The sequence below is a fragment of the Triturus cristatus genome, chromosome 3_1 (assembly GCF_964204655.1).
Source record: "Triturus cristatus chromosome 3_1, aTriCri1.1, whole genome shotgun sequence".
NCBI lineage: Eukaryota > Metazoa > Chordata > Amphibia > Caudata > Salamandridae > Triturus > Triturus cristatus.
Genome location: NC_140583.1, coordinates 225,487,469 through 225,514,787, shown reverse-complemented (window position 1 = coordinate 225,514,787; position 27,319 = coordinate 225,487,469). Strand labels below are relative to the sequence as shown.

The 27,319-nt window shown below is 47.1% G+C and overlaps 1 protein-coding gene across 8 annotated transcripts in view; it reads right to left on the bottom strand.

Moving 5' to 3' along the window:
* Positions 1 to 27,319, bottom strand: part of HERC1 (HECT and RLD domain containing E3 ubiquitin protein ligase family member 1) — a 1,817,725-nt gene that overhangs the window by 763,619 nt on the left and 1,026,787 nt on the right. For all 8 annotated transcript variants that reach the window (XM_085643727.1, XM_085643730.1, XM_085643731.1 and 5 more), the window contains one exon: positions 3,058 to 3,258. In XM_085643727.1, coding sequence (XP_085499853.1) covers positions 3,058 to 3,258 — 201 coding nt within the window. The remainder of the gene's footprint in view (positions 1 to 3,057; positions 3,259 to 27,319) is intronic.

Below are 27,319 nucleotides of genomic sequence, written 5' to 3'. Positions count from 1 at the left end.
TCCATTATTGCCTTCATACCCATTTCTACCATTAACTGGAAGAAGGCTGAAAGCACAAAAAATAGCATAAATAGGCCATGTCCCAGTAACATGCCAAAACTGTGTAAAAAATGTTGGTTTCCTGATAAAGGTCTGCCAGTCCCTGAAAGCTGGGAACATGGTGATTTCAGCCCCACAAACCCTTTGTTGATAACATTTGCGGGGACAAAAACAGACACTTTAGTTTGCAGCACTTTTTTCCCATTTTTCCACAAAAAAACACAGCATTTAGCTGTATTTTGGCTAAATTCTGGGTCCCCTCTAGGGGAATCCACAAACCATGGTTACCTTTAGAATCCCCATGATGTTGGAAGAAAAGGATGCAAATTTGGCATGGATACCTTATGTGGTCAAAAGGTTACAGGGGCCTAAGCATGAACTACCCCAAATAGCCAAAATAAGGCTTAGCACAGGTGGGGGGAGGCCTAGCAGCAAAGGGGCTAAATGTAAAAAAAAGTGTCTTTATTTATTTTGATCCATATTTACATACCTATATCTATATATCTTTATTTCTCAATATATCACACCATGAGCTGTGAAACGCTCTGCACAGGATTGGATGGAAATTTTCTCAAACTGCCTCAGTCACAAATGTTTTATGTATCCAGTTGTTGTTCTATTCCACACTACACATCTGATTCTTGATTCATAGAATGGTGGAATTTACTTCATCATAGGTTTAGGGTTAGTAGCTATAAAGGAAAAATGTCTGCGGGGGAGGAGGTTGTACCCCTGCAAAATGCATTGAGCACCCAGAAATTCGCACATTTGTAGGTATTTTTCATTGCCTTTCCATCTCTGACAACACTTGAACCACCTGTTTTACCAGGTTAAGACTGGGGCAGCAAGATATCCACACATCATGGAGGTTCTGGGAAGGGGATAGCTCAGGGGAGCTCCAGGCGGAGAAAACCGATCCACAAAGTGAGTAGATCCCTGAACTCACTTGGTAGTGGTGCTGCAAAATTTATATATTAGCAACAAATTGCCTGATTTAAATCTAGGCTGGCGAGTTATTCCGCTACAATGGTGACATATCCTGTCTGCAAAAATATATATCCCATTGTATCCTATGGAATTTATATTTTGGTTGACGGGGTATCCGTCACCCTTGTAATGGAGTAACCCGCCCGCCGAGATCTAAATCAGGCCCTAAGTGCTCTCCGAGGTAATGCATAGTGCCCCTTCTACCGACATGCTTTGCTCTGCTGTTTCACCATACACTTACTACTTCTGTGGGAGTTGCATAACTCTGAATAATAAGCAGCCACGTTGTATACAACTTGTTAGCTGTTTTATAGCACTTCCATCTGTTGTATGAAGCATTCACAGACTTAGTTTGTTTTCTATCTTTGCCTTGAATGGTTTTGCTTATTTTATTACGTTACATAGTGATCTGCGGAAAGCATAGAGAGAAACTTAAATAAAAAGTATTTGTTTCACACGTTGGGGTGGGTAGTCCTTTTTCAAGTATTTTATTAGGCTGGCCTGGAGAGACAGCCTTTGTGTAAAGTGATGTTTCCCATAGTAGAAATACTGGGGCTGACCCCAAGCTGGATTATCCACATCATGGGTACAATGAAGTGTGCGATCCCAGTATTTGGCTGTGTGACCCTTCCTGAAAAAGCAGTCAAGAGCAGATTAGTAACTTACTCATCGAAAACCAGAAACTGCAGTTCAACCCCACACACTTGCATCCGATAAATGACAATTCTCAGGAAGACTAATCTACGTCTCTTTGTTAAACAAAAGGCCTCTTGGAATTTTAATAGGTAGCTTGGACTGGCCCCCTCCGGACTTCAGTAGCCAGAGCTCCTCCCACCAGCGACAAGAATGCAGACAATACATTTCAGCTGTTTCGGAAGCAATCCTCACCCCCATCCTGTGCTATGCTAAACCAGGAGCATCTAAATGGATCACACTTTAGATTTGTAATTATTACTGAGAAGCAAACTTAAATGGCAATCATCAAAAGACATCCACTTCAGCATTTTGGAGAATCTCCTTTTCGATATTTGCATTACCTACCCTTTCATCTTGCTTTTATCATGATGTTGCTTGATCAGCTGTCCTTGCTGAAACAGTGGCTTAGCAGTAGTCTACCAGCAGTCTGACCATCTACCTAATTCTAGGTCCTACCACAAAATACTTAATATAGCACTAACTCAAATGGAAAGAATGATATTCCTTCCTACCGTTTTACATCCTCAGAGCACACGCTACCTAAAATGACTACTCTATGTTCCTAAAGCCCGACATGAAAATTTGGAACTTGATTGATATTGGTCCCTTTTCATTGAAAGACCTTTTCTTTACTTTGAATCCACTCCATGCCCCCTCCTCTAAGCACAGCCTACTGTAGGTCATGTGCATATTTTAATTCATCCACAAATCACAACCTGCTCACCTTTGAAAGTCATAACTCATAATCTAGCAATCATTAATCTCCCACAGCAAATCTACCAATCCCACCAACCATCTGTAAGAACTCACATACCCCAAACCTACCCACTAATGATCACACTTAACTCCTACTGGTTTAATCCACCACAAAGACATATTTGTCTGAAAACGGATTAGCTCCTGAGTTCTAAATGAGTAACTTTGAAAAAAAATAATTAAACAAGGAAAATGGCCCAGCTGCGCAATATCAATCTTACGTTATTGTGATTGGTGCACAGTGCCTGAACCATAGACTATTAATGGTCTAGTCAGCAAACAATGCCCATTAGAACATATGTTTTGTTATCTGTGTGAATGTAAAACTATGTACATAATGGTGGTTGAATAAAAAACTTGCTATTAACAAAACTTCCAATGTGAAGTATTCAAAAACAATTCCTAACTTTTGAGAAGCATAATGTGCAATCTACCACAATGAAACTGATAATGAATGCCATGCCAAAAGTAATCTCTTCATGTAATATACTTATTAATAGGTACCCAGTGTTCAGGGTAGAATTCCTGAAAAACTCCATCATACCACACATGTTGCTATTGTGCTTCCTTAAAGCATACCTATTTGCATCAGTGTCTCTTCCATGCTGTTGGTAGCTGTGACCATTGCGACAGATGCTCCAAGTGGGTCACTGTCAGGAAACTGAACTGGTTCTGGAACAACACGCCGATCATTAAGCCCGAGAGGTCCAGCAAGCAACTCAAATTCCTCTTCGCCTGTCAGTTTTTCCTCTTCATCAACATCCAACATATCCCAGTCTTCTATAAAACACCAACAGAAATAGGTTAGGAAAAGGATCTTTAAAAAAATAAAAGGCAGGAATGCAAATCATACATACAATGAGGTTAAGCAGATTTCAAAAACAATCTGTCATTTGAAAGACAACATATTTAATACTATACTGTGCGCAACCTCATTGCTCCAGCAGACCAAAGATTAGTATGCATATATCTTACTACCATGAGCCCAGTGTGTTGGTTTGACAGGGTAAAGCAGTTTTTTTGTGGAATTGTAGGTTACGTATATCACAGTGCCTGTGTCAGGACCTGAAGAGTTCCCCGCTTTCAATAATACTCACACTCATTACCTGCATACTAATGTATACTTTACGCCTGTGAAGAGGTTCTGTAATCACCTGATGACCTCCATTCCACTACCACCAAATGGAAAGGGACACAGCAGGTAGCCATCGGAAAGAATTTTGTGTCATCTTTGCATCTGGCCAATACACATCTGTCTCACTCTAAATCACCAATCTTTTCTGACTAAAAGGTGTATTGCTGATTAGATAGCTCTAAAGCACCACATCATCTTGAAAATTTGGCCTATAAAAAACGCCTTGATTTTTCACGGTTTCTTAACTCACAGATTTTACTCCGGGTTAATTTACCTTGTGAAGTGCCGGGGATTCCTTATATCTGAATTGTGCTTGGTGTCTATACATGCATAAAGACTAATTTTAAAACACATCTAGCCTGCCTACTAAATGAAAGCTTATCTGCTGAATGCCTATTCAAACTGTGTTCTCGTACTAGGACTTTTTCCTGCATACGGTAAAAGCACTGATGATCCCAAGGTTCTATTGGGATAACATCAATTAAATTGAGCTGCAGCTATGTTCTGGTGGATTTAATTCTCAAAATTGGAGACACACAGAGCATAATAGAACCTACCTCATATTACACAATAGTCTCACCAATCATCCAGCATTTATTCAAATGTTAGCATGAAAAGTAATTACTGTTGAGTCGAGTGTCTTTTCTCAACTTCTTTACTGACTAGTCCTCATCTCACTTTTCTAATTTATTTTTAGAATATTCCTGGCCCTTCTAGTAAATCAAATATTTGAGTAACTGGGAAGCACGTTAAAAGGGTACCAGTTACACAAAGAATGGCATCTTCTCATATCATTCACATATAGTTATCTCTTGTTTTCCTGAAAGACTAGTGTGCAAGAGAACCGGACATCAATGCCTCAAGAGGACTTTCCTACAAGAAGTCAAAGAAATGTATCAAGATACAGCAACATGGCAGATTAGGGCAAAACAAGACTTGGAGGTGGTCTATAGAGTCATCAGAAAGCTTGCGTCAGATAGCATATAAAAGGGATGATTGTTGCTGTAGTGTTAGAGGAAGGGGACAGGACCTCCATAGTCTCTCTCAGAGTATTACTATGTCCCGTCAGGAATGTGTAGCCCAATAATAAATGGTCTGAGGACAAGAGTGGAAGAAAACAACTCCAGCTAACTTTGCTAAGACATCAACTAGTTCAAGGGGTAACCATGTGTGCGCTTTTGTAAATGCAAGATCTTTGGTTAAACATCATTTTGAATTTGCAGACCTTGTGGATAGGCATCAGCTAGATATAGTATGGTATAGTATGTGTTATCAAAACCTTGTCCGATCAAGCATTCAACCCTGACTTGGTGACAGCCATTCCCTCTAATTACGTCATACACCGGGTGGACAGACCTCAGCAACACTGTGGGGGATTAACCATGATCAATAAGTTAACTATGGGAGGTAATGAAGTTTAATATTGAATTATATAAATCCCAATCCTTTAATGGAGTGCTCATTTATTGTCCTCCAGACCCGAGGAGTACCTTTGTACAGACAAGAGGGACTCTTTTGGAAGAGGGTCTATGTGGGAAGGACTTTACAGTTCTAGACGACTTCAACTTCAATTTAAATGATCAATCTGATAAAGACACGAAGGCCATCACGGAGACCCTGGGTAGTTTTGGTCTGTCCAACTAGTTCTTGGCCCCACTAACGTAGCAGGCCATACACTTGATGGGGTGTTCGCCAATAATTCTCAGGTGATATTAAAAGACTCTGTGCCTTCAAGCTGGACCTGTCATCTTTTGCTCATGGTTGATATCATGTTAAAGAACAGAGGTACCCTGACCAGCCCCTTCCTTGTCTTCGCAAAAAATGTGGGCCTGGGATAAGATACGAGCGGGCCCTTACAATCAAATCTTAACTGATTTGCAGCCGGATCAGGTAGAAAATCTGAAGCTTGCCACCAGAAGCAAGCTTGTAGGAGACCAGAGCAGAAATGGAGGAAGTAATACAAAAGAGAGGAGAAAGATTAACACAAAATATGTATGAATGATTACAAAGATAGTCTGTCAAAAGAAAAGGCATTATATTTTATACAGAACATTGAAGAGGCAAAAACTCTACTAGAGAATGTTTCCAGGAAGTAGCAAAACTGTCCTCTGTTTCCAGTAATAACCTTAACAATCCCAGTCAGACTTTTTGCAATGTGCTTGCTAGCTACTTCCTTGACAAGGTTCTAAAGATCTTTAATGAGTATGACCAAAACAAAATTACTAGACAGGAATGAACCGATCATTTAGTTTAAAGCCAGGGACAGATCACTTTTACTGAATTTTTTGCAATTTCTGTCAATCAAGCGATATCCAAATTCCAAACTACTAAGTCAGGCACTCCTATGGACCCCTGCCCTCCTGCTGTTACCAAACTAGCTGTGGGTATTGTGGCTACTCATCTCAAGAGCATCTTCAATTCCATGTCAGAATCAGAGAATTTTCCCCTCACGTTGGAAGGAAGTCTCCACACACTCTCTCTCATAAACAGCCCAACTTGAATCCATCCTTCCACTACGGGCAAAGATCATAGAAAAGGCCATGAATCATCAGCTTGCTCTGTTTATACAGTGCCCTAAGTTTCCACTAATCGGTAGGAACTGCTCTTTTGTGGGCGACAAACTTTGGGATTGTGCAAGACTGATTCCGTGCATCCCCGCAGGATATGTTGTCCCATAAACCAGCTAGCACACAGTGCCACCGTAAGCCCTTCGGCAGCTACTGAACATGACAACCCTGACCCAGGAATCGTGATGACCGATCTAGAACTCTTACACTCATGCTCTCTCTTGCTCAGAGAAATATACAATGAATACAGAGAAGGACATTTTCAATTTTTATTGAACCACCGTGACCCTTGCATAGAATATATGTGCTGCAATGATCAATAGACAGAAGCAGATCAAAGTTATAATGAATATCAAGACAGTAAATAGAACAAACAGTTCCACCATCTTGCTGAAACAGTATGTATATACATTCATACAGAAAATGATATAACACTCTGGCATACTCCTAATATGCAGACTCTAACCTACATGTCTAAGGTGTATGTGTATCTTCTGCCAAGAATCCCTTACTGGGGGGGGGACTTTAATGCGGTGACTTCAGGGTCTATGGATCGTTATCCCCCCAGAGACCTCCCCCGGGCACAGGCGTGGCTGTCCGGCCTCTTAGACACACTAGGATTGGTAGATTGCTGGCGACTAAAGCATCCCGCTCAGCTGCAATACACCTTCCACTCGGGTGCCCATGGTAGCCTCTCGCGGCTTGATTATATCCTTGTTCCTGCGGCCTATGCTGGGAGGGTGGGAGAGGTGCGCCATTTGGCGCGGGGTATTTCGGATCACTCCCCACTACTGCTGCATCTGGATGTCTTCCCGAGGGGGGAGGGCAGGGTGGCCCCAATTAATGCCTGGTACCTGCGCGACCCCACTATTCGAGCCGAATTGATCAAATCCTTGCAGCGGTACTTTGAGGAGAATGTGGGGTCTGTCCCTTCTGCCATCTCCCTTTGGGAGGCTTTTAAGGTAATCCTTAGGGGGGAGGCCCTCTCCTTTATCTCCCATGCCCGGAGGCGCGAGCGGGAGGAGGTAACCCGGGTGGAGGCCGAAATTACTGAACTAGAGGGTGCCCTGGGGAGCGGGGTGACGGATGCCACATTGCATGTTTTACACCTCAAGCAGGCGGCCTATAGGGCCCTCGTCACGGAGGCGGCCAGGGGCCTCAGTAGAGAGCAACAGGGGCGACTGTATGATGTGGGTGATAAGGCTGGTAAATTGATAGCGTGGTTGGATAAAAAGGAGAGAGCGAGTCGTGTGGTTCCGTTGATCGAGAGGATGGATGGTGTATGTGTCACCGAGCCGGACGCCATTGTCTCCTGCTTCGCGGATTATTTCCGCGAGGTATATTCCCCGGTTTCTCCCTGCTCGGAGGAGGATTCCCATGCCCTGCTTCGGGACATCGCGCTGCCCTCCCTTTCGGTGGAGGACAGGGATTCGCTGGACGCTCCTCCCACCTCGGACGAAATTGCCCTTGCTATCCGCTCGGTCGCATCTGGCAAGGCCATGGGCCCCAACGGCATTCCTATCGAGCTGTACAAGCTGCGACCGGATGTGCTGGCGCCCCACCTGCGTGCGATGTTCCTGGCGGCCTGCTCGCGGGGTTCCCTTCCGCCGGACCAGCGTCTGGCCACGATCGTGGTGATCCACAAGGAGGGGAGACCCCGTGAGCGGGTCACATCCTATAGGCCTATCTCGCTCTTGAATGCGGAGCCCAAAATCCTCGCCAAGGTGCTGGCCAACCGGCTGGTCGGCGTGGTGGGTGACTTGGTCCACCAAGACCAGTCCGGCTTCATACCCCATCGTAACACGGCCCTTAATCTGCGACGCTTGCACGGGGTGCTCGCGCGTGTCCCGTTTGTGCGGGAACCGGCCATCTTGGCGTCCTTGGATGCCACCATGGCGTTTGATACGCTTGAGTGGCCATACATTTGGGCGATGCTGGCGAAGTTTGGCTTCGGACCGGGCTTCATCAGCTGGGTCAAATTGTTGTATTCCGGCCCATTGGCGCAGGTGGTGGTGAATGGACGAGTTTCGGCCCCATTCGCACTGGGACGGGGTACGCGACAGGGCTGTCCCCTGTCGCCTCTCCTGTTTGCACTGGCCCTGGAGCCCCTGGCGGAGTGGCTGCGGTGGCACCCTTCCATCCGTGGTCTCCGTTGGACCCCCGAGCATGAGGACCGTGTGTCCCTCTACGCTGATGATATCCTTCTATATCTCGCCTCCCCGCGTAAATCACTGATTGTCCTAGTTGATGTTTTGCGCTCATTCGGTCGCAACTCAGGCCTCGTCATCAACTGGGCGAAATCCTGTGTATATGTGCTTGCCGGGGAGGCTCCGGTCCTACCACTGGACTGTCCGATCCAGATCGCCTCCCAGGGGTTTCGGTACCTGGGTATATATATTACTCTGGACCCGGAGGCCCGCTACGAGCGGAATTTGCTGCCCCCCCTCCAGCGCTTGAAAGAGGACGTGGTGCGTTGGCGGCGTCTGCCGCTTTCGCCGCTTGGCCGAGCGGCCTTGTTTAAAATGATGTCGTTGCCGCGCTTTCTGTACGCTCTCCAGAACACTATGGATTTGGTTCCGGCGCGCTACTTCCGAGAGGTGGAGAGTTTGCAGCGTCGCCTGTTCTGGGACGGGAGGCCACGTATCGCCTTGGCTAAATTGACGCTCCCGTGGTACGATGGGGGGGTTGCCCTCCCGGATATTAAACGGTATTACTGGGCCTCCCAGCTAGCTGCGATTAATCATGGCCTTTACGGGCCCGCCCTGAACCCGGCATTTGAAATGGACAAGATGCTCCTGTCCGGTGGCGACTACAATAGGGCGCTTTACTCTGGCGCGCCGGACCCTCGCCTGACGGGACCGACGCATGTCATGGTGCGTGTATGGCACGCGGCTAACGCAGCTATGGGGTGGAAGGACCGTTTGACCCGGGCGTCACCGCTATATGCATCGGCGAGGTTGGGCTCCTTGTGGACCTCGAAGGGCTTCGAGAAAAGGGACACGATCGGCATCAGCACAGTGGGAGATCTCTGGACGAGGGGGGGATTCAAAACTTTCGAGATGCTGCAGACGGAGTTTCAGTTGCAAGGCAGTGAGTACTTCCGGTACTTACAAGTCCGCCACGCGCTGGGCTCCGTCTTCCCGGATGTTGCGTCCATTCCGGAGTCTTCCCCCCTGGAGGACAGAGTGCTGGATGGCCATGTCCCAGACAGCACGATCTCCCTTATATACAAAAAACTGATTAACGACCGATCGGGCCTGCTGACTGGCCTCCGAGAGGCCTGGGTTGCCGATGGGCTGGAGTTGGACGACGAGGACTGGATGTCCGCTGTGGCTTCTCCGAAGGAGGTGGCCATCCCGGCTCGCCTTCGCTTCGTCCAGCTCAAGATCCTCCACCGGGTCTATGTGACGGGGCCAAGGCTTCTACGTATGGGCCTAGCTGAGGATGGACTGTGTAAGCGTGGCTGTGGTGCTTTGGCAACTTTCTTGCATATTCTGTGGGAATGCCCAAAGGTGGAGCGATTCTGGCGTGGTGTGCATGAGGTCCTGCGAGTGGTTACGCGTGTCGTGCTGTTGCCTGAAGCGAGGAGATGCTTGCTGAATGTGTGGGAGCCAACTGACTACTCGGTTCCGCAGACGCGGTGGGTGACTCTGGGATACATGATCGCTAAGCGTGACATTGCTCAATTGTGGGGATCCCAGAGGCCACCGGCGGTGTCGGCCTGGAAAGAACACATGGATTGGTGTATGTTTCGTGAAAAGGTGGTGTATGTTGCGAGGGGTAAGCCTGGGGCGTGGGTGAAAATCTGGGGCCCCTGGAACGCCTATCGCGGGAGTATTTGCGAGCCGCCGCTGCTGCCGGCCGCTTCACCAGCTCCGTCCCCCTAGCCGACCCCCTCCCCCAGCCATGGGCACGTGGTTCCCCAGTCCCTGATCTGTTCTCATTCCCCTCTTCAGAGTTTGGCGATTGGTTGGGGTTCCCCCTTAAGGAGCGCGTGCTGTCACTTGGGATTGCGGGTTGCCTTGCGGGTGTGGTTGTTTTTGTGTTGTTGTGTTTTGACAAAAGGAAACCGTATTGTTGGTTTGGAGTTATGGGGCCTGCACTACTGATATCTCCTGATTTACCCTTTTTGCGCCGCCAAGAGATTTTTCTGTATGTATGTCATATGCTACTGCTACTCTAGCGGCCGGCCAGACGGTTGTAGGCCCATACTTGTAATTATTTGTGATTGTAATAAACGGTTTCAAAAAAAAAAAAAGAATCCCTTACTGGATGATCCAACCCCATTGACCTGGTGGGTGAGAATTTAGGATCCCATCTTTGTCACGAGCTGGACATCCCTCACAGAGATGTTAGTCAGCTTCTGGGCAAAGAGTCAGAATGCAGTGACCTCTCGATGTCAGCAGAAGCGTCTCCTCTGATTATACCCGGAAACAGATGTTTATTTATAGAAAGAAGCATCCTTGCTCCGGGCAGATTGCTATTAGGCTGCCATTGTTTTCGTGTTACTGATAGCTGTCTCGCCATATGGACTAAAATAACAAACATTTGCACAATGTACGTGTAGGCCTTGTACACCGGGCCAAGGCAATATGATAATGTTCATGCGAAGTTGACTTGTGAAAGCAATGTCGGTGTTTTCTAGGAAGAAAACCCATGGTGTCATGAATGCAAATGAGTGTCTAAAGTCGATATGAAAAAGTGAAGACAACTTTAGGAAAGACCCGTGTGCACGCAAAATAGTGGTGTTTCCTGCTAGGCCTAACTGGGACACATTACAACAGAACCCCATTCTTGCCTTCCTCTACCGGTATTCACGTGGTCCCATGCGGTTTTGCTTTCATTACATACCCTTCTCTGCCTGTCTGAAGGTAGTGTGCAGGGCGGAGGTTAGCTGTTTTATATCTGCAGGGAATGGTTCTCAGGTGTGCTCTTTTAGCAAGTGCCCATCCTGTGTGAAAGATCGAGGGAGGTAAACACAGATCAGTGCAGCCATCTTGGTCGGGTTGTTTTGTTGTGTGAGGCGTACGCTGTTATTTACAAATAAAATGACAAAAGACTCAGACAAGCCAAGGGCGAAATCAGGGGGCCAACCGATCCTCTGAATAGTAGCGGGCGTCCATGCAGTGATCGCCATGGTGTAGTCAAACTGGTTCTCCGTGCCTCCCCCCTCTCTCAGGCGCCTTCTCATGACGCTACAAGGCCTACGAAAAGCACCCAGTTTGTTGCCACGGAACTGGATATCTTAGACGGCGGCCTCATTGGTAGTGTGCTGTCTCAGGTTTGATGGCTCACACGTTCATTTGGAAACATGAAAATGTCAATTGAAGATAAAAATAAATGTAAAAATATCAGCGGGGTTCCAATTAAAGTGCAGTTATTAGTGTTGACAGGAGTTGCTCTATGGAAACAAAGTTGCAGTGTAGACCCATTTTAACAGCTGATAGTTCCAAATTAATGTTGCAGGGTTTCCGCCCGGAAAAGCACGAAAGTCAGGGGCTGTGGGCCACCACATGTATGCTTTCAGAGATATGTTGATCACAGGGGAAATTCCATAGTGCTCCGCATGGGGGTGAGGGACAGTTGGTGCCGCTGTGTTGATGTTGAAGCTATATGGTAGCTGTGAGTGCTTGTGGTTACCACGCAGTTATGGGTGTTGTGTTTGTCGGGGGGGGGGCGGGGGGGGGGATCAGTTAATCTTGCACATGTCTAATGTGTGGCAAGAGGGTATGGTGCCATAAAGAGAGTTTGGTGTCTGTTATATAGGCGTCTGGGAGAAGTTTAGATGAGAATCAGCCGTTCATAGTATTCATATGCTGTTCTGAATAGGTTGCATATAGCATCATCGGTTGCATTCATACCAAGGAATGTCATTGTTCACAAGTAGCAGAGCCCTGTGATGAAGCTTGACACCCAATCAGGTGTGTGAGGGCTGTATCTTCCGATAAGGAAGATTTTCCCAATCACAATACATTCCTACCCCGCTTTTAACTTTTCTCTGTAGGAACAGCCACCCTCCTTTTGAATGCATACTTCTGGATGGGAGCATGCGTGCTAGAACTCAAATTGCTCCTAGTTCCCCTCTTTTTGATTGATTGATTGATAACCTCATTAAGAAACAAAGGCTGCCCTAGTGAAATTACAAAAGGACACACAAATAGTCTGTAAACCCTCAGAAAAGGGGGTAATGTTGTTCTTTTAACAAAGGAATACTATTGCAAAGAGGCATTAAGACAACTATCAGACATAAGGTGATTCATGCCCATATCCAAATAGGAATACATTCAAATTAACAAGGAATATCACGATCTCAATTCTTGAATGGCATAATAGGGGCATATTGGACATGGAGGAGTATCAACTTTTGAGATGCCCCCATCCTCAGACACCAAAGTTCTACCATCTACCAAAAATACACAAGGTCAGTGTGACCTGGGCATCCAATCATGTCCTCTCAATCTAGTCTCATGGAACACGTCCATGTACATACATCATTTTCTTTTCCAATTTGTAATTGACCTTACATCATATACCCGGGACACGAAGGACTTTTCAAGGCACATTGTGTGGGAACCAGACTATTTAAGGATTGTACTTGATATAACCACTTTGTATACCAGCATCTCACACTATGATGGGCTCAAAGCGATTGGGTATTTTTTTAATCAAATTTCTTTTTATGGAGCATTTTTTATAATCAACTTACAATTGAGCCCATTACATCTTTCCATGAGGCAAGTGATTATTTTTTTAAATGACTCTAACTGAAATTTGTTGAACACAATAGAATGGAGATTGATTTAGTAAGATTTTGCCTAGTCGATAACATCTTCATCTTCCAGAGCCAACATTATAGACAAATGCATGGAAAGACTATGTGTTCCTTGTTTTCCCCCAAGCTACGCAAACTTGTTAGTGGGCTGGTAGTAGAAGCAAGTAGCCTGGTCGGGAGACCTATGATTCATGGATCGAGAGAATGTTCACCTAGAACAGGTATATCAATGGCTTACTTATAATCTGGAGGGCATCCAAAGAATCTGCTTCAGATTATATAGCCAAACAGAACAACAATGAAGTAAAGCTTCATTTTTCAGGAGAAATGAGCACTGAATCAGTCAATTTCCTAGACTTGAATGTTTTTGTCGCAGAGAATAAAATATGCACTGCTCTTAACAAGAAACCTACTGCAGGGAACTAATTATTACATACAAGGAGCAGTCACCACATGAACCTAAAGTGGATTATCCCCTATGGAGAGTTAATCCACATTAAACTGCACAGCCACAGGGAAATTGATTTCCAGGCTGCAGCCAATGAAGACATCAATAGATTTGCGGTAAGAGAGTATCCTGAGAAAGTCCTCAAACCAGCAGCAGCAAAGAATCAAGTGAAAACCAGACAGGACCTTTTATGAGACAACACTAGAGGAAATGATCAGGTACGCAAGGTTAGATTGATCACCAGTTTTTCCAACAATGCTAGAGCCATCAGTAAGATTCTACCCAAAACTTGGTGTGTTCTCAAGTCAGACCCCATAATAGGTTTAGACTTGTCAGACTTCCTTAAGATACCATACAGAAAGGGCAGATCCATAAAGGACCAGTTTGACCACAGCCACTTTCCACAGAACACCAGAAAAATCTACTTTTAACCCCTTCAGCGCGGCGCGGATTACCGCGCCGTGCTGAAGGTTCTGTGCACGGGCGGGGCCGTGACGGAACGGTTCCGTCAAGCGCACAGCGCAACCGACACGCATGACGGAACCGCTCCGTCACTCGCATCGAAGGGGTTAAGAGATCACTGGCTTTTTTCTTTGCAAGGCATGCAAGGATAGTGGGAAGGTACTGACATATGATATTTCAGGAAGGAGAGTGCCTTCACTATTTACAGCCTTGTGTCCTCCTGCCAGAAGAAATATAGTGGAAGCACTATACATCCAACTAAAAGACACATCTTAGAACACATGAGAGCGATTACAAATAGGGATCCCACGTACCCCGTAGCGCAGCACTTTGCATCACACCATGGAAGCGACAAAACCCTATATTACGGTTCCTTTGCATATACCATATACCCTATGGAGAGAGAGAGAGAGACAGGAGAGAGACAGAGTCTTGAGGTTAAGACGTCTTGAGTTAAGGTACATCGTAGACCTCCAAACAAAGACATCCTCTGGACTTAATAGAGAGGAAGAACTGGCGGTACACTTAGGGCAGTAACTATGCTGGACAAAGGTGCATTAATGGCACCGTGTAATCGAGGAATGTCCAACCATTGAGTGTTGAGACAGCACCCATCAAATAGCTTTTCTCCATTCTCAGTTGATTAATACAATGATTGATATTCAGTTCCCATAGAAAAATTACATAATTAGGATAATCTCGCTGCATAATCTGCACCACATCTATGAAGTGAATTTGTATATATGACAAAGAACTTTCCTTTCTGCTCCTTTTTTTCATTCTTCTGCCTTTTTTGTTTACTGTCTACCCCACAATGCGGTAATGAATAGATAATCTTTTTGAAGAGCATATAGATCATTAGACATTCGTATGCACTCTTTAATTACGCTAGCCAGGGTGATTGAGGATGACTAGCAAACTACCCCTTTAGGGTTTATGATCTATTTACACCTTGGAAACCATTGCCTATACAGGGCCCAATTATGTTGTTTCATATCTTTACCTTATGCACATTGTACGAAAAGCACAAGTTACTTACTTTCGGTAACGATATGTCTGTAAGATACATTAGTTAGTGATAGATTCCTTACCTTAGATTTACCCCAGGGTTCAGACTGGATCCGGAAAGTTTTAATCAGTAGTACCCCTGCGCGTCGGAAGGTGGTGTCGTGTGGCTCCGAGATAACGTCACGGCAGCTACTTTGACGCCGAACTTGAGCGCTGACGTCAGTTCTTTACACGACTTTGGAGCCAGGAACGCAGAGCCATGCAAGATACTGACAACTGGTGCATAGAAACTAGGGCCCTGAAAGGGATGACCTTCAGCCTTGAAATCAGTTCGCACAACGGGGAGGATGGGTGGGGCGGTAAGGAATCCATCACTAACTAATGTTTCTTACAGATATATTGTTACCGAAGATAGGTAACTTGTGCATCTGAAAGAAATACGTTAGTAATAGATTCCTTAACTTAGAATAGATACCCCAGCAATACCAACCCTGGTGGTGGGTGTGCAAACCAAAATCACACCAGGAAGTCCCAGAGAACAGAACGGCCAAATAAGCCATCTCTTCAGACTTGACTGTCCAGGCAATAATGCTTAGTAAAAGTGTGCAGAGTGGCCCACGTAGCTGCCTGACAGATGTCTTGCAGGGGGACACAACTCTCCAATGCTGCCGTGGCTGCCGTCGCCTTGGTGAATTGGGCGCACAGCCCCACCGGAGGCTCCTTTTTAGCCAGAGAATAACAGGCTTTAATACACAAGACGACCAATCTGGAGATAGCCCGCTTGTGTACGGCCCGACCTTTTTTTGGCTCCCACGTAGCCAACAAAGAACTAGTCATCCACCCGGAATTATTGTGTGCGATTCAGGTAAAATGAGAGCGCACGTTTTGGGTCCAGACGGTGGAGCCTCTCTTCCTCTCTGGAAGGATGCAGAGGCGGAAAGAAGGTGGGCAAAGTGATGGTCTACCCGATGTGAAAGGCCGTGACAACCTATAGCAAAAAGGATGGACGTGTCCTGAGCACAACCTTTTTCAGAAGGACCGACAGAAAAGGAGGCTTGCAAGAAAGAGCCTGGAGCTCACTCACTCTCCTAGCAGAGGTGATGGCAACCAGGAAAGCAGTCTTCAAGGTTAAGAGACGTAAAGGACAGCTGTGCAGAGGCTCAAAGGGAGTGCACAACAAATATGTAAGAACCAGGTTCAAGTCCCACTGTGGCATCACAAGAGGAATAATAGGGGAAAGGTGAGTAATGCCTCTGAGGAATCTATTCACAAAAGGGACTTGAAAAGAGAGGGCTGATCAGGCAGCCTGAGAAAGGCCGAAATAGCAAAAAGGTAGCCCTTTATAGTGCAGAGACACCTGCTGGGCCAAGGAAAGAAGGAACAGTAGGACTTCAGAAAGAGGGGCAGAAAGGAGATCCACAGCCTTTGCTGTGCACCATGTCACAAACTTCGGGAGGCAAGTCAAAAGGAATCAACTGCCACCGCTCAATCTCCACGCAAACAGGTGGAGACTGGACAGGTTCAGGTGGAGAACCGTTCCCTGCTGCTGCGACAGAAGATCCTCCCAAAGAGGCAGTCGGATCGGGGGATCGATGGTCATACTGAGTAGCTCGGGATACCATACTCTTCGAGCCCAGTCCGGAGCGACAAGAATGACTTGGGACCGGTCACGCCTGATCTGGGCAGAAGTGGTATAGGCGGAAAGGCATAAACCGCAACTCCACTCGCGACGAAAAGCGTCGCCTATCGAGTGCCGCCTTGGAAATTCCAACGCGCAGAACTGCTGACATTGCGCGTTCTCTTCGGTGGCGAATAGATCTAACCAAGGTTCTCCTCCCCACTGTTGAAAGAGACCTTGCGCCACCTTCGAGTAAAGACGCCACTTGTGATCCATCATGCCGAGTTCATCCGCCCTGGCGTTCAGTGAACCTGCCAAGTGTTGAACCACCAGGGAAATGCCTTGGTGTTCCAGCCATGTCCAGAGGTGCAGAGGCTCCTAACGTAGGGTCCACGACCCCGCGCCGCCTTGTTTCTTGCAGTACCACATGGCAGAGGTGTTGTCTGTGAACACCTGCACTACTCTCCCCATGACAGAGGGAAGGAATGCCTTCAGTGCAAGTCGGATCGCCCGGAGCTCCAGAAGGTTGATATGGAGCCTGGACTCCGTCGGAGACCAGAGGCTTCTGATCTCAGCCTCTCCCATGTGGCCGCCCCATACCAGGAGGGACGCATCCGTCACCACTGTGTGCTCCGGTTGGGGAAGGGAGAGGGATCTGCCATTGACCCAATGCCGGTTTGTGAGCCACCACTGTAATTGTTGTGCAGTGCCCTCCGAGATCTGGACGTAATCGAACTGGTTTCCCTGATGCTGCACCCATTGGAACTTCAGGTCCCACTGCAGAGCCCGCATATACCATCTGGCATGATCGATCAGCAGGATGCAGGAGACCATCAGGCCTAGCAGCCTCAGGGACATCCTGACTGAAACCCGGGATAAGGGCTGAAATATCGGAATCATAGCCCGAATATCCCGAACTCGCTGTTCGGGAGGATAGACCCGAAACTCCGTTGTGTCCAGAATCGCTCCGATGAAGAGGAGCTTCTGAGAGGGAATCAGGTGCGACTTCGGCACGTTGATGGAGAACCCTAGCAAATGCAGGAGGTCGGCTGTAGTCTGGAGGTGGGAGACGACTGTCTGGGGCGAGCCCGCCTTCAACAGCCAGTCGTCGAGATAGGGGAAGACTGAAACCCCCAATCTGCACAGATGAGCTGCGACCACGGCCATCACTTTAGTGAACACCCGAGGGGCACTGGTAACGCCAAAAGGGAGCACGGTGAACTGAAAGTGCTCGTGGCCTACCGTGTACCGTAGGTAATTCCGGTGGGCCGGCAGGACGGGAATATGAAAATAGGCGTCCTGCAAGTCCAACGCCACCATCCAGTCTTTGGGGTCGAGGGCAGACAAGACCTGAGCAAGTGTCAACATCTTGAACTTCTCCTTCTGGAGGAAGCGACTGACGTTTCTGAGGTCCAAGATAGGACGCAGACCCTTGTCCTTTTTGGGAACCAGAAATTAGTGGGAATAACAACCACGACCTACTTCTGGCGTTGGAACGCACTTGATGGCCCCCTTGGCCAAGAGGGCCAGAACTTCTTGTTGAAGAAGTGCCAAGTGATCCCCCGACATGCGGTGATACTGAGGTGGCATGGCTGGAGGGGTAGTCTCGAAGGGGAGGGAGAAGTCGCTTTGGACTATTTGTAAAACCCACCTGTCCGAAGTGATGGTGTGCCAGTGGGGGAGGTGATGGCAAATCCTGCCGCACACTGGCGTTTGATGGGCCTGAAAGACCCGACTAGGAAGGTTTGGAGGCAGTGGTGGCCGGGGTGGAGGTGGACTGACCCACCCGCTGGCGCCTGACCCACCTCAGCGGGTCCCAAGTCTGCGGCCGCATTGAGACTGTTGCTGCGCAGGTCTGTGTCTGAAGCAAACGTATCGGGCGCCCCTTCCATGGCCACGAAAGGAGCGAAAAGCAGAAGGCGGAGGAGGGCGCGTGGAGGAAAAGCACAGGGACTTGTCCGTGGCCCGCGAGTCCTTAAAGCGCTCCAACGCACTATCTGCTTTGTTGCCGAAAAGTCGAATGCCATCAAGGGCATGTCCATCAGAGTGTTATGGACATCCCCAGAGAAACCAGTAGTCCTCAGCCAGGCATGGCGACGGAGCGCCACTGTCGGGGAAATCGCCCTGCCCAGCGAGTCGGCGGTGTCAAGGCCACATCGAATTGTGAACTTTGCTGCATCCCTCCCTTCAGCAATAGCTTGAGAGAGCACCTTCCGGGCCTCCTCCGGACACTGAGGCAGCACTTGTGCCACAGTATCCCACACAGAGTGGGAATAACAGCCCAAGGGGCATGCAGTGTTCACAGCCCGCAGCCCTGAACTGGCGGAAGAAAAAAATCTTCTTACCGAACTGCTCCAGTCTTTTGGATTCCCTGTCCGGTGGTGCGGTAGGGAATGCGCTCTGGGACGCAGAGGCTTGTACAACCAAGCTCTCAGGGGTGGGGTGTTGGGAAAGAAAAAGGGGGTCGCCTGGGGCCGGGCGATTGCATCGGGCCACGTTCCTTTCCATAGGAGCCCCTGTGTTGGGCATTTAGGTCCACAAAAGAACGTCCGAAAGTGCATCATTAAAAGGCAGCAGTGGCTTCGCAGAGGTAGCCGCCGGCTAAAGTACTTCTGTCAGGAGGTTAGTCCTGACGGCCACTGAAGGGAGCTCGATGTGGAGGGCCTCGGCCACCCTACGCAACACCACTGCGTAACTTGCAACCTCCTCCGCAGCCACGGTAGGAGGAGTTAGCATGCCATGGTCAGGAGAGGAATCAAGACCACTGGCATCCCCCAGCTAATCTGCCCAGTCTGGGTCAAACTCACATTGTGCTGTGAGAGGGTCCTCAGACCCCTCCCAGTCCTCCCCTTCCTCTGAAGGCTGATGAACAGGCCGAAAATAAGGAGGCTGGACATAGGGATAGAAAGGTCCCATCGGTGTCGGAATTGGCGTCGAGCGACGCCGTTCCGGCGCCGTGTCCACATCGGGGCTGAAACCGGGGACGACGTCATTCAGTAGCACGGGCAACGTCAGAGGTGGTGCCGGAGGGGACGGTGGAGGTGTCACAAAGTTAACCGGCGTCGACCGGGATCCACGGGGGCTCTGCAGCGCCAGAGCCGACAGCGATGCCGGAGCCGCTGACAGTAAAGGGCGAGAACCCCCAGTCGGGCCTGCAGTCGCATCGGCGGGGCCTGACGGCCCAAAGAGGCGAGTTATGGCTGACAGAAAGTCCTGCAGCTGGGCTGGAGTCACTGACGAACCCAGGAAGGGCGGGTAGGCCGACAGCGACTGCATAGGCTCCACCGGAGCCCTGGGGAGGCACCACCCGCACCCTCAGCCGTGTTGCGCGATAGGTGAGGGGAAGTCGGAGAGCGATGGCGCTTATTCGACTTCTTGTGATGCTTCGTCTTACCTGACCCTGAGTGCGAAGACTTCGACCTCGACGAACAATGGTGGTGGCTCCTCGACCTCCCATGGGACCGGGACCTTGAGCGGCGCGGAGCCGACTGCCAGACTTTAAGCAACTTTCGGGACCGCTCCCGCAAAGTCTTCGGCGCCATGGCCCGGCAGTCGGAGCACGACTTTGGGTCGTGATCGCGTCCCAGGCAGTAAAGACACACACGGTGCGGGTCTGTCACCGACATCATGCAATGACAGTCCCAGCAAGACTTGAAGCCGGGCATTCCTACTGCACCAGGAGTCGACCGACTCGAAAAATAGAGACAAAAAGCCTCAGAAAACTCAGTCAAAAAATTAATGGGGGTACCGCTCTTTCTGGATCTGCGCTTGCTGGCGCGGAAAAAGAAAGAACTGACGTCAGCGCGTGAGGGCGGCGTCTAAGCAGCTGCCTCAACGTCATCTTGGCGACCACGACGCCAACGACGGACGCGGAGCCAAACAACGCCACCTTCCGACGCGCAGAGGTACTGCTGACGAAAACTTTCTGGATCCAGTCTGATGCCTGGGGGTAATTCTAAGGTAAGGAATCTATCACTAACGTGTTTCTTTCAGATTAATGGTTTATAGTAAAATGTGTATATTGAAGTGATCGTACGTCTGTGTCGCATATTGCAAACGCTCAATGTGCACCTCACAGTGCAGTTAATGAGATGTCATTCTTTTTGCCCATCAGGGCTCTTTTTTTTTTTTTTAAGGATTATGCATTAATTAGTGAGCTTCCTAGCTGGTCTTTCGCGAACACACTAAGAAGCATTAGGATTGTCACACAAATTTAGTGTTTTGATTTACACTAGTCATCGTGCAATTGTTGATGATTTATTTGTTACCCAGTGTGATTTATAATTTATACAGTAAAAATATTGAATATGATATTTAGTGTAAGCACAAAGGCGATGGCAGAGCACAGCACTCACTATTGTGAATGAAATAAAGTTCCATATGTCTTTGCAAGTTTTAAGATGGCGACCACAGTAAGGAAGTAACTGACTTGCCTTGAGAGTAGTCCTTTGTTGATTATGAACTCACAAATCTCATTCAATGAATTGCTTTGTATTGTATACTTAAATAAATTTCACGGCACGAAACGCCGACATTGATAAAGGCACTTTTCGAAACGCATCTGCTTTCTACACGTTTCAATAAAGGAACGATTCATCTAACCCAAGAGTGCTAGTTGTCTTTGACATTTGGAGCAGTATAGGCACACATTTACAAAACTAAGTTTACACAAGGTAAAGACATATTTACAAGACACCTAGCATATATTTATATATGGGCCAATATTTACAAGGCCACGCAAAATCCAGGACTGGCCAGATATAGTCGTGAGACTAAAGGTTCTAGTCCTACTTTTATGTCTGGCCTGTACCAGTTTTTGCTTCTTAAAATCTGGTCACCCTACATAGGCATCTGAGCCATATCCTTGTGGGTGTAATGTTCAGTAAGAGCGGGCAGGAGGAGGCCTCACACCTTCCTTGCTCACGGTGTGGCTGGAGCAGTGCCTCCCCTCTCTCCTCCACGGCCGCAGGGTGTGCAGTCCTCATCTCTGGGCCCCGACGTGGATGCCTGGCTAGCAGGGCCCCCGCAACTGTTCTGGAAAAAGGCGCTATCTTTGAGCGTGGACCTGATCTGGGTCCACCCTGCCCCAAGTCCCAGCTTTCAATGTAGTGCCCGAACCAGGCCGACTAGGGGGTAGGGTAAGGGGGAACCCCCACTCTGATGAGCAGCCCGGGGACTTCGCAGGAGCGATTGAGAGGTCTTGGGGTAGTGAAGACCGGTCCGGAGCTCGTCTATGATGCGGCCGCCGTGTTAGGCAGTCAGCCACAACTCCCTTGTTACCAATCTATCATTATATATCTGTAAGTAAGGTCTTCTGATGTCAGGGTGTAGCATCGTAATCAATAGGTGACTGTAATGAAGTAACAGTCCGCTTGATGAAGTTGAGATAGATAATTTAATGATGAAACAGCGTGATCAATAGGACAGCACCAACTCTTCAGCCGTTGCTCCTCTCTCTCTGGAATGAATGATACATCACCTGATACATCACTCCATTCCATGACATAGAGAGTATTCTACAGTATAGATCACAACAGTGACATTCTAGGTGTCAACCAAATTGCCATTCTATCGATAAGCTCAAACTGCTTACATAGCAGGTTTCCAATTCTCATTCTGAAATACTGGCTATTTAGGTGGCAGCAACAAGCTGGTCCTATTGTTGTTAAGACATAATTGTTGTTTATCTAGTAAATTAATTACTTACATATAGTCCGTGGCTGATTCATGAACATGTGGAAATATGGATTTTTCTGGTCAGTTATGTCCCCTATCTTGGACCCCAACGGTTCTATGTGCGTGTCACAAGTACATGTATGTTCCCTCCAGTTCCAGTTATGAAGACGCAAATACATATGCGTCCACCGTCAACATGTCCTCTGTCAGATCCGCCATGAACAGGCCGGATATTCCATTCCTAAATATGAAAGGCCACCGGCTTTGTATGGCTCACTTATGCCATTTTACAGTCCAGGCAAGTAGGCCCTGATTCTGTCATCAAAACTCCTTTTGCCTTCTGCCTCTGAAAGCTCCAGTCTGAGCCTGCATCTGTGACCATGAACTTTGTCTCATTCTCTGCGCGGCTCACGAAGCCTGACATCAGCCTATTCTCTGCCAAGTACTGTATTTCACCTTCGAATTATCTGCTTCCCCCTCAGCCGATGCATTCCTGCCTAGTAGCTTAAGTAAACATTCTTCCAGTTACCGAGCAAAAGGCCCGGCTTCTCTGTCCTCATGCAAGTAATTCATAGCCCTGTTACCATGGAATATTCCTACCCCCTCGCTTTCAGTGTAGACACTTAGACGCTTGTACACGCACGCACAGTCAGTATAGAATAGATTCTGTCCGAGAGTCCTTCTTTTGTGGATAACATAGTTCTTTAAACATAGGATGTTAGATATGATTTGGGATTAGGTTGACTTGACCCCCCAGACTTTTCGTCTCCACATGTAGAGCTAAATGTCAAGTCCCCTTCACCCCCTAGTTACACGTCAATTACACGTCATACTGCTGCGCGCGCATCTAGGCCAAGTATTATCTTATAGATCCACCTATGTATGACATCATAACCAATTATGTTCCTTTTTACGCCTTATTACACCCATTTCTGGTTACGCAGAACAAATCGTCATTTTCCTTATCAATTGTTACGCCTACTGCATTCGCTTCATTGTAATGTATGTACTATAAAAGTTACTTCTTGTCAATAAAGTATGTACTTCACTTCCTGAACCCCCGTGGTGATGGAACTTGGAGCAACCGATTATAATCGATCACTGGAATAAAGCCCATTCCGAAACTCTAAAATCACGGATTCTGCCTCTCATTTTACTGAGCTATTTTATAATGTTTCTGTATCAAATTCAGTCCCGGTAAAGGAATTTTATTTACCACATGATGGCGCCCGAACAGGGACACTTTCTCATCTCACGCGCCGGCGGTGAGTTGCAGGCCCGGTCTCCTGCCACAGCTGGACGGACAATAACGCGTACCAGCAGGATTTCCTGTATCTCCCTCCGGCCAAGCGGGGGCGACTGAGACTGCGATCAACACCCAGACGAGGCGGTGAGAAGTGCGAAGTATCCCGACCAGAGCCTAGCTGAGAGAGCAAGATCCGAGGTATACAGAGACCCACCAGTTCGAAGTCAAGCCCAGTTTCCGACGAGACGAGTCGAGTCCAGTCCGGTTCAAGTTCAAGTTACCGAGGCCTTCCGTTTCCGAAGCTACCCGGTGAGTACCATTACTGGGGAGGCATTTCTGACGTGCACATAGGTTGTGCCGGTCAAGACGGGTTTGGGTACACAAATCCGGTCTGCACTGTTTTAGCAGTGTATCTGTACTGTTTAGCAGTATATCAAGTATTCCGAAGTATCTAGTTAGTGTCAAGAGTTATGCTTGGTGATTAGTTATGCAGACGATCATCATTGTTGTTTATTTTAAAGGTAAAAAAATGTTTAATGTTTAATGTTTAATGTGTTAAACGTCCTGCATATTGTTGTATGAATGGTTGTTCATTATTGTGCTTTTGTATTAAGTGTGTTCAAGATTAAGTATCGGATCAGTTGTCAATATGCCGCTCTTTTCGAAATTAAGACAGATCACGACTAGAAAAGGGGTTCTCGAAGAAGCCGTCCCTATTCCTCCTAGGGACACTCCAGGGCACTTCATGTATCACAAACATGGCTTAGACGCTATATTATTTCTTGATTTATGGGTAGACTACACCAAGGGATTACCAGAAAGTCAGAGGTGGCCCGCAGCGGGGACCTGGGATGCAGAGTGTATCATGAAAGTCGAGGAAGAGTTATGGAAAAGGAAAGTCAGACAGTCACAGAAGGACGCCGTTGAGTTATGGCGTAAAGAATCTCATAGACGCACAGAAAAAGCACGTAGACAGGAAGAGAAGAGTAAAGAGAGTTCAAACAAAGTTCGAGAAAATCTATTAATTGAGGAAGGTATCAGAGTGAAATCAGAACAAGTAGACAGACAGAGAAATGCCCTTATGAATGGTATGTATCCCCTTCTGGCCGAAGGATTACCTAAGGCTACTCCAGAGATGCCGAAAGACTTGCCACCCCCATTATTCCCAATCAAGGTACATCCTAAGGGGCATCCTAGAACCGCAGAAGATGTTTTTCTTTCCTCATATTTAGATGACGCAGCTCCCGAGTATGCTAATTCTGCCCCACATAGGCCGCATACCAGGGAGGTCTCACGCCAAGATCCAGCACCCGTATCCCTACAGCAACAAATCGAGTCACAAGTTCCGGCAAGCACATCTGTTTCCGCATCTGTTCCTACAGGTACTTCTATAGCTGTGTCCACACCTATAGTTGCTGTGTCACGTTCAACGAATCCTTTCACACCCGACGCCCCAGATGGGGCCACGGGAGGTGCTACCAATATCTTTTCTACGCCACCTAGAATAAATAAACTTACTTTTCAAGAGTCAGCGCATTCACGTACACCCAAATTCGTAAGTGCTCGTGCACTTAAAGAACTTCTCGTAGATTGTAGATATGACCCGGTGCCCGGTATAGAGGACGAAATGACCCTGGCCTCATTGCGTATCAGACGAGCCGCAGTGTATTTAGCGAAGTTACCAGGAATGCCTGCGCATCTAGATAATATATATCATTTTGTCCAAACAGGGCGAGATCCAGAATGTATTTACAGAGCTATGGAATACCAGAAAGTAGAGATACAGGGGGAACTGTTACGTTTCCTCATAAACTGTGTGATCAGAAACCAAGACCGACCGGGGGTAGATCCGGATGCAATGCAAATTCTTACAAGGTGGAGTCAGAATATATCAGAAGGGAGACACGATAAGCAAAATTGTATAATAGCCATGTGCCGAAAGATCCGTAAAGAAATAGAACGCCTACACAAAGAGAGATTAGAGGCAGACGAGTTCGAACAAAGCGAGGAAGAAGGGTCAGGACTGCCCGCAGGACAGTCGGACACCATAGCCTATGTAGGTAGAGGAAGATCTTGTAATAGGAATCAGACTAGATGTCATACTGACTCAATACATCCGATATGTCCAGATAATAACAGGAATTTTCAAATACCTATAATTAATATAAGGTCTAACGAGCATTCGTTCCAAACCGCCGACAAGCTACTCCGAGAACGAAGGGGTTATCATTTTCTCGATTCTATGGACGAACAAGATTTAGCCAGGGCAGCTGTCCATTGGGTGGACAGTCCCGGAAAATATAATGATGATACAGTAGTACGCACATTTTTGAATCTCACCCCAGATGAACAGAGGTTAGCTGGGATTTATATGATTCAACAACTCATTATACTATATCGGAGTCAGCATTCGGACCCTGGTCCCTTACCTGACATATTGACTGAATTGCTTATGAATAAATGGAGAGGTCCAGGTACTAAATTAATTAAAGAAATTCTAGAATCAAGAAAGCAGTATATTGTTTTTGTATGCTCAGAGCATGTTTCATTGCCCGTCAAGGAAAGAATCACGTATCACATGGATAGACAGAATCCCTTACGAGAAGTGCACCCAATAAGAGGCGAGGACAACGAGTTTAGGCGCGTATTTGTATATACGCCCATATCAAAAATAGAATTGTTACAAATGAAGAAAGTGGTACCCAGTCATGACAAAGATCCAGCGGGTTTTCACCGAGAAATTAAAGACATGTTACTCATGGGAGAGTATACCTATCCCGACATTATGACAATATTAAAGGTGTTGATGCCTGCTGGCATTTATGAGAAACTCAAGGAAAAAGAGTGGGAGGTAGGTGACCAAAAGATAGAATGGTCAGTGTTAGAAGCGGAAGAAAAGGCCCGAACTGCAGGAGCAGGACTTGGGGATAAAACTAAAGCATTACCAGGTTTATTAGTACAGGTACTGCCACGTTTATTAACTACGAAAAAGGAAGATTGGGGAACGATTTCAGCCTGTAAGCAGAAGCAAGATGAAGACACTAGTGATTACTATGCCCGATTTGAAAAATGTTTTGGTATAAATAGTGGCATAAAAGCAAGTAGCGAATCATACCCACATCTGTTTGTAACAAAGTTAGTGGAAAATGCCCTGCCCCCAGTAAAGAATAGAGTATTAAAATTCGAGAGTACCTGGCAAGGTAACACTCCATCACAAATGTTACAAATGTTACAGTACCATCACAATAGAATAAGAGAAGAACAAGAACATGAACACAGACGCATGAAAGACACGAAAATGAAAATGCTAGTTTCCCAGACAGTTCCAGCGGAAGGACATAAAAAGGGTATGACACATTCCGATTCAGCAGGACCTGTAAAAGGGACATGCAATTATTGTAAAAAGCCAGGTCATTACGTACACGATTGTCCAGTTTTAAAACATAATATCGCCATAGGTAAAACACAAGAAAGATCACGGCCACTCAGACAAGATCAGAATGAACAAGGAGCTATGCAGCATGCCCAGGCCATGCCAGCCGCACAACAGCCAATACAGTTTGTGCCAGCTGCACCACCGTTGCCTGTTACTGCCACACAGACAACAACACGACAAATGTATCAGACCGCACAGTATGAATATCCTGAGTATCAGCGTTACGCATGAACTAGCCTAGAGAGGGAAGTTGACTTACCCCTTATCGAGATTCCTGTAGATCAAGAAGGACCTTATGTACATAGTGAATTATTAGGCCAAGATAGGAAGTTTTTACTCGATACAGGGGCAAGTCGAACAACTATAAAACGTAGTGAAGTTCCAGGGGCACCCCTCTCAGGCTCTCAGAATATTTCCCTTGGTTTTTCAGGAAAACCTATTGTTAATGAAGTGTCACAACCTCTGCCACTTAC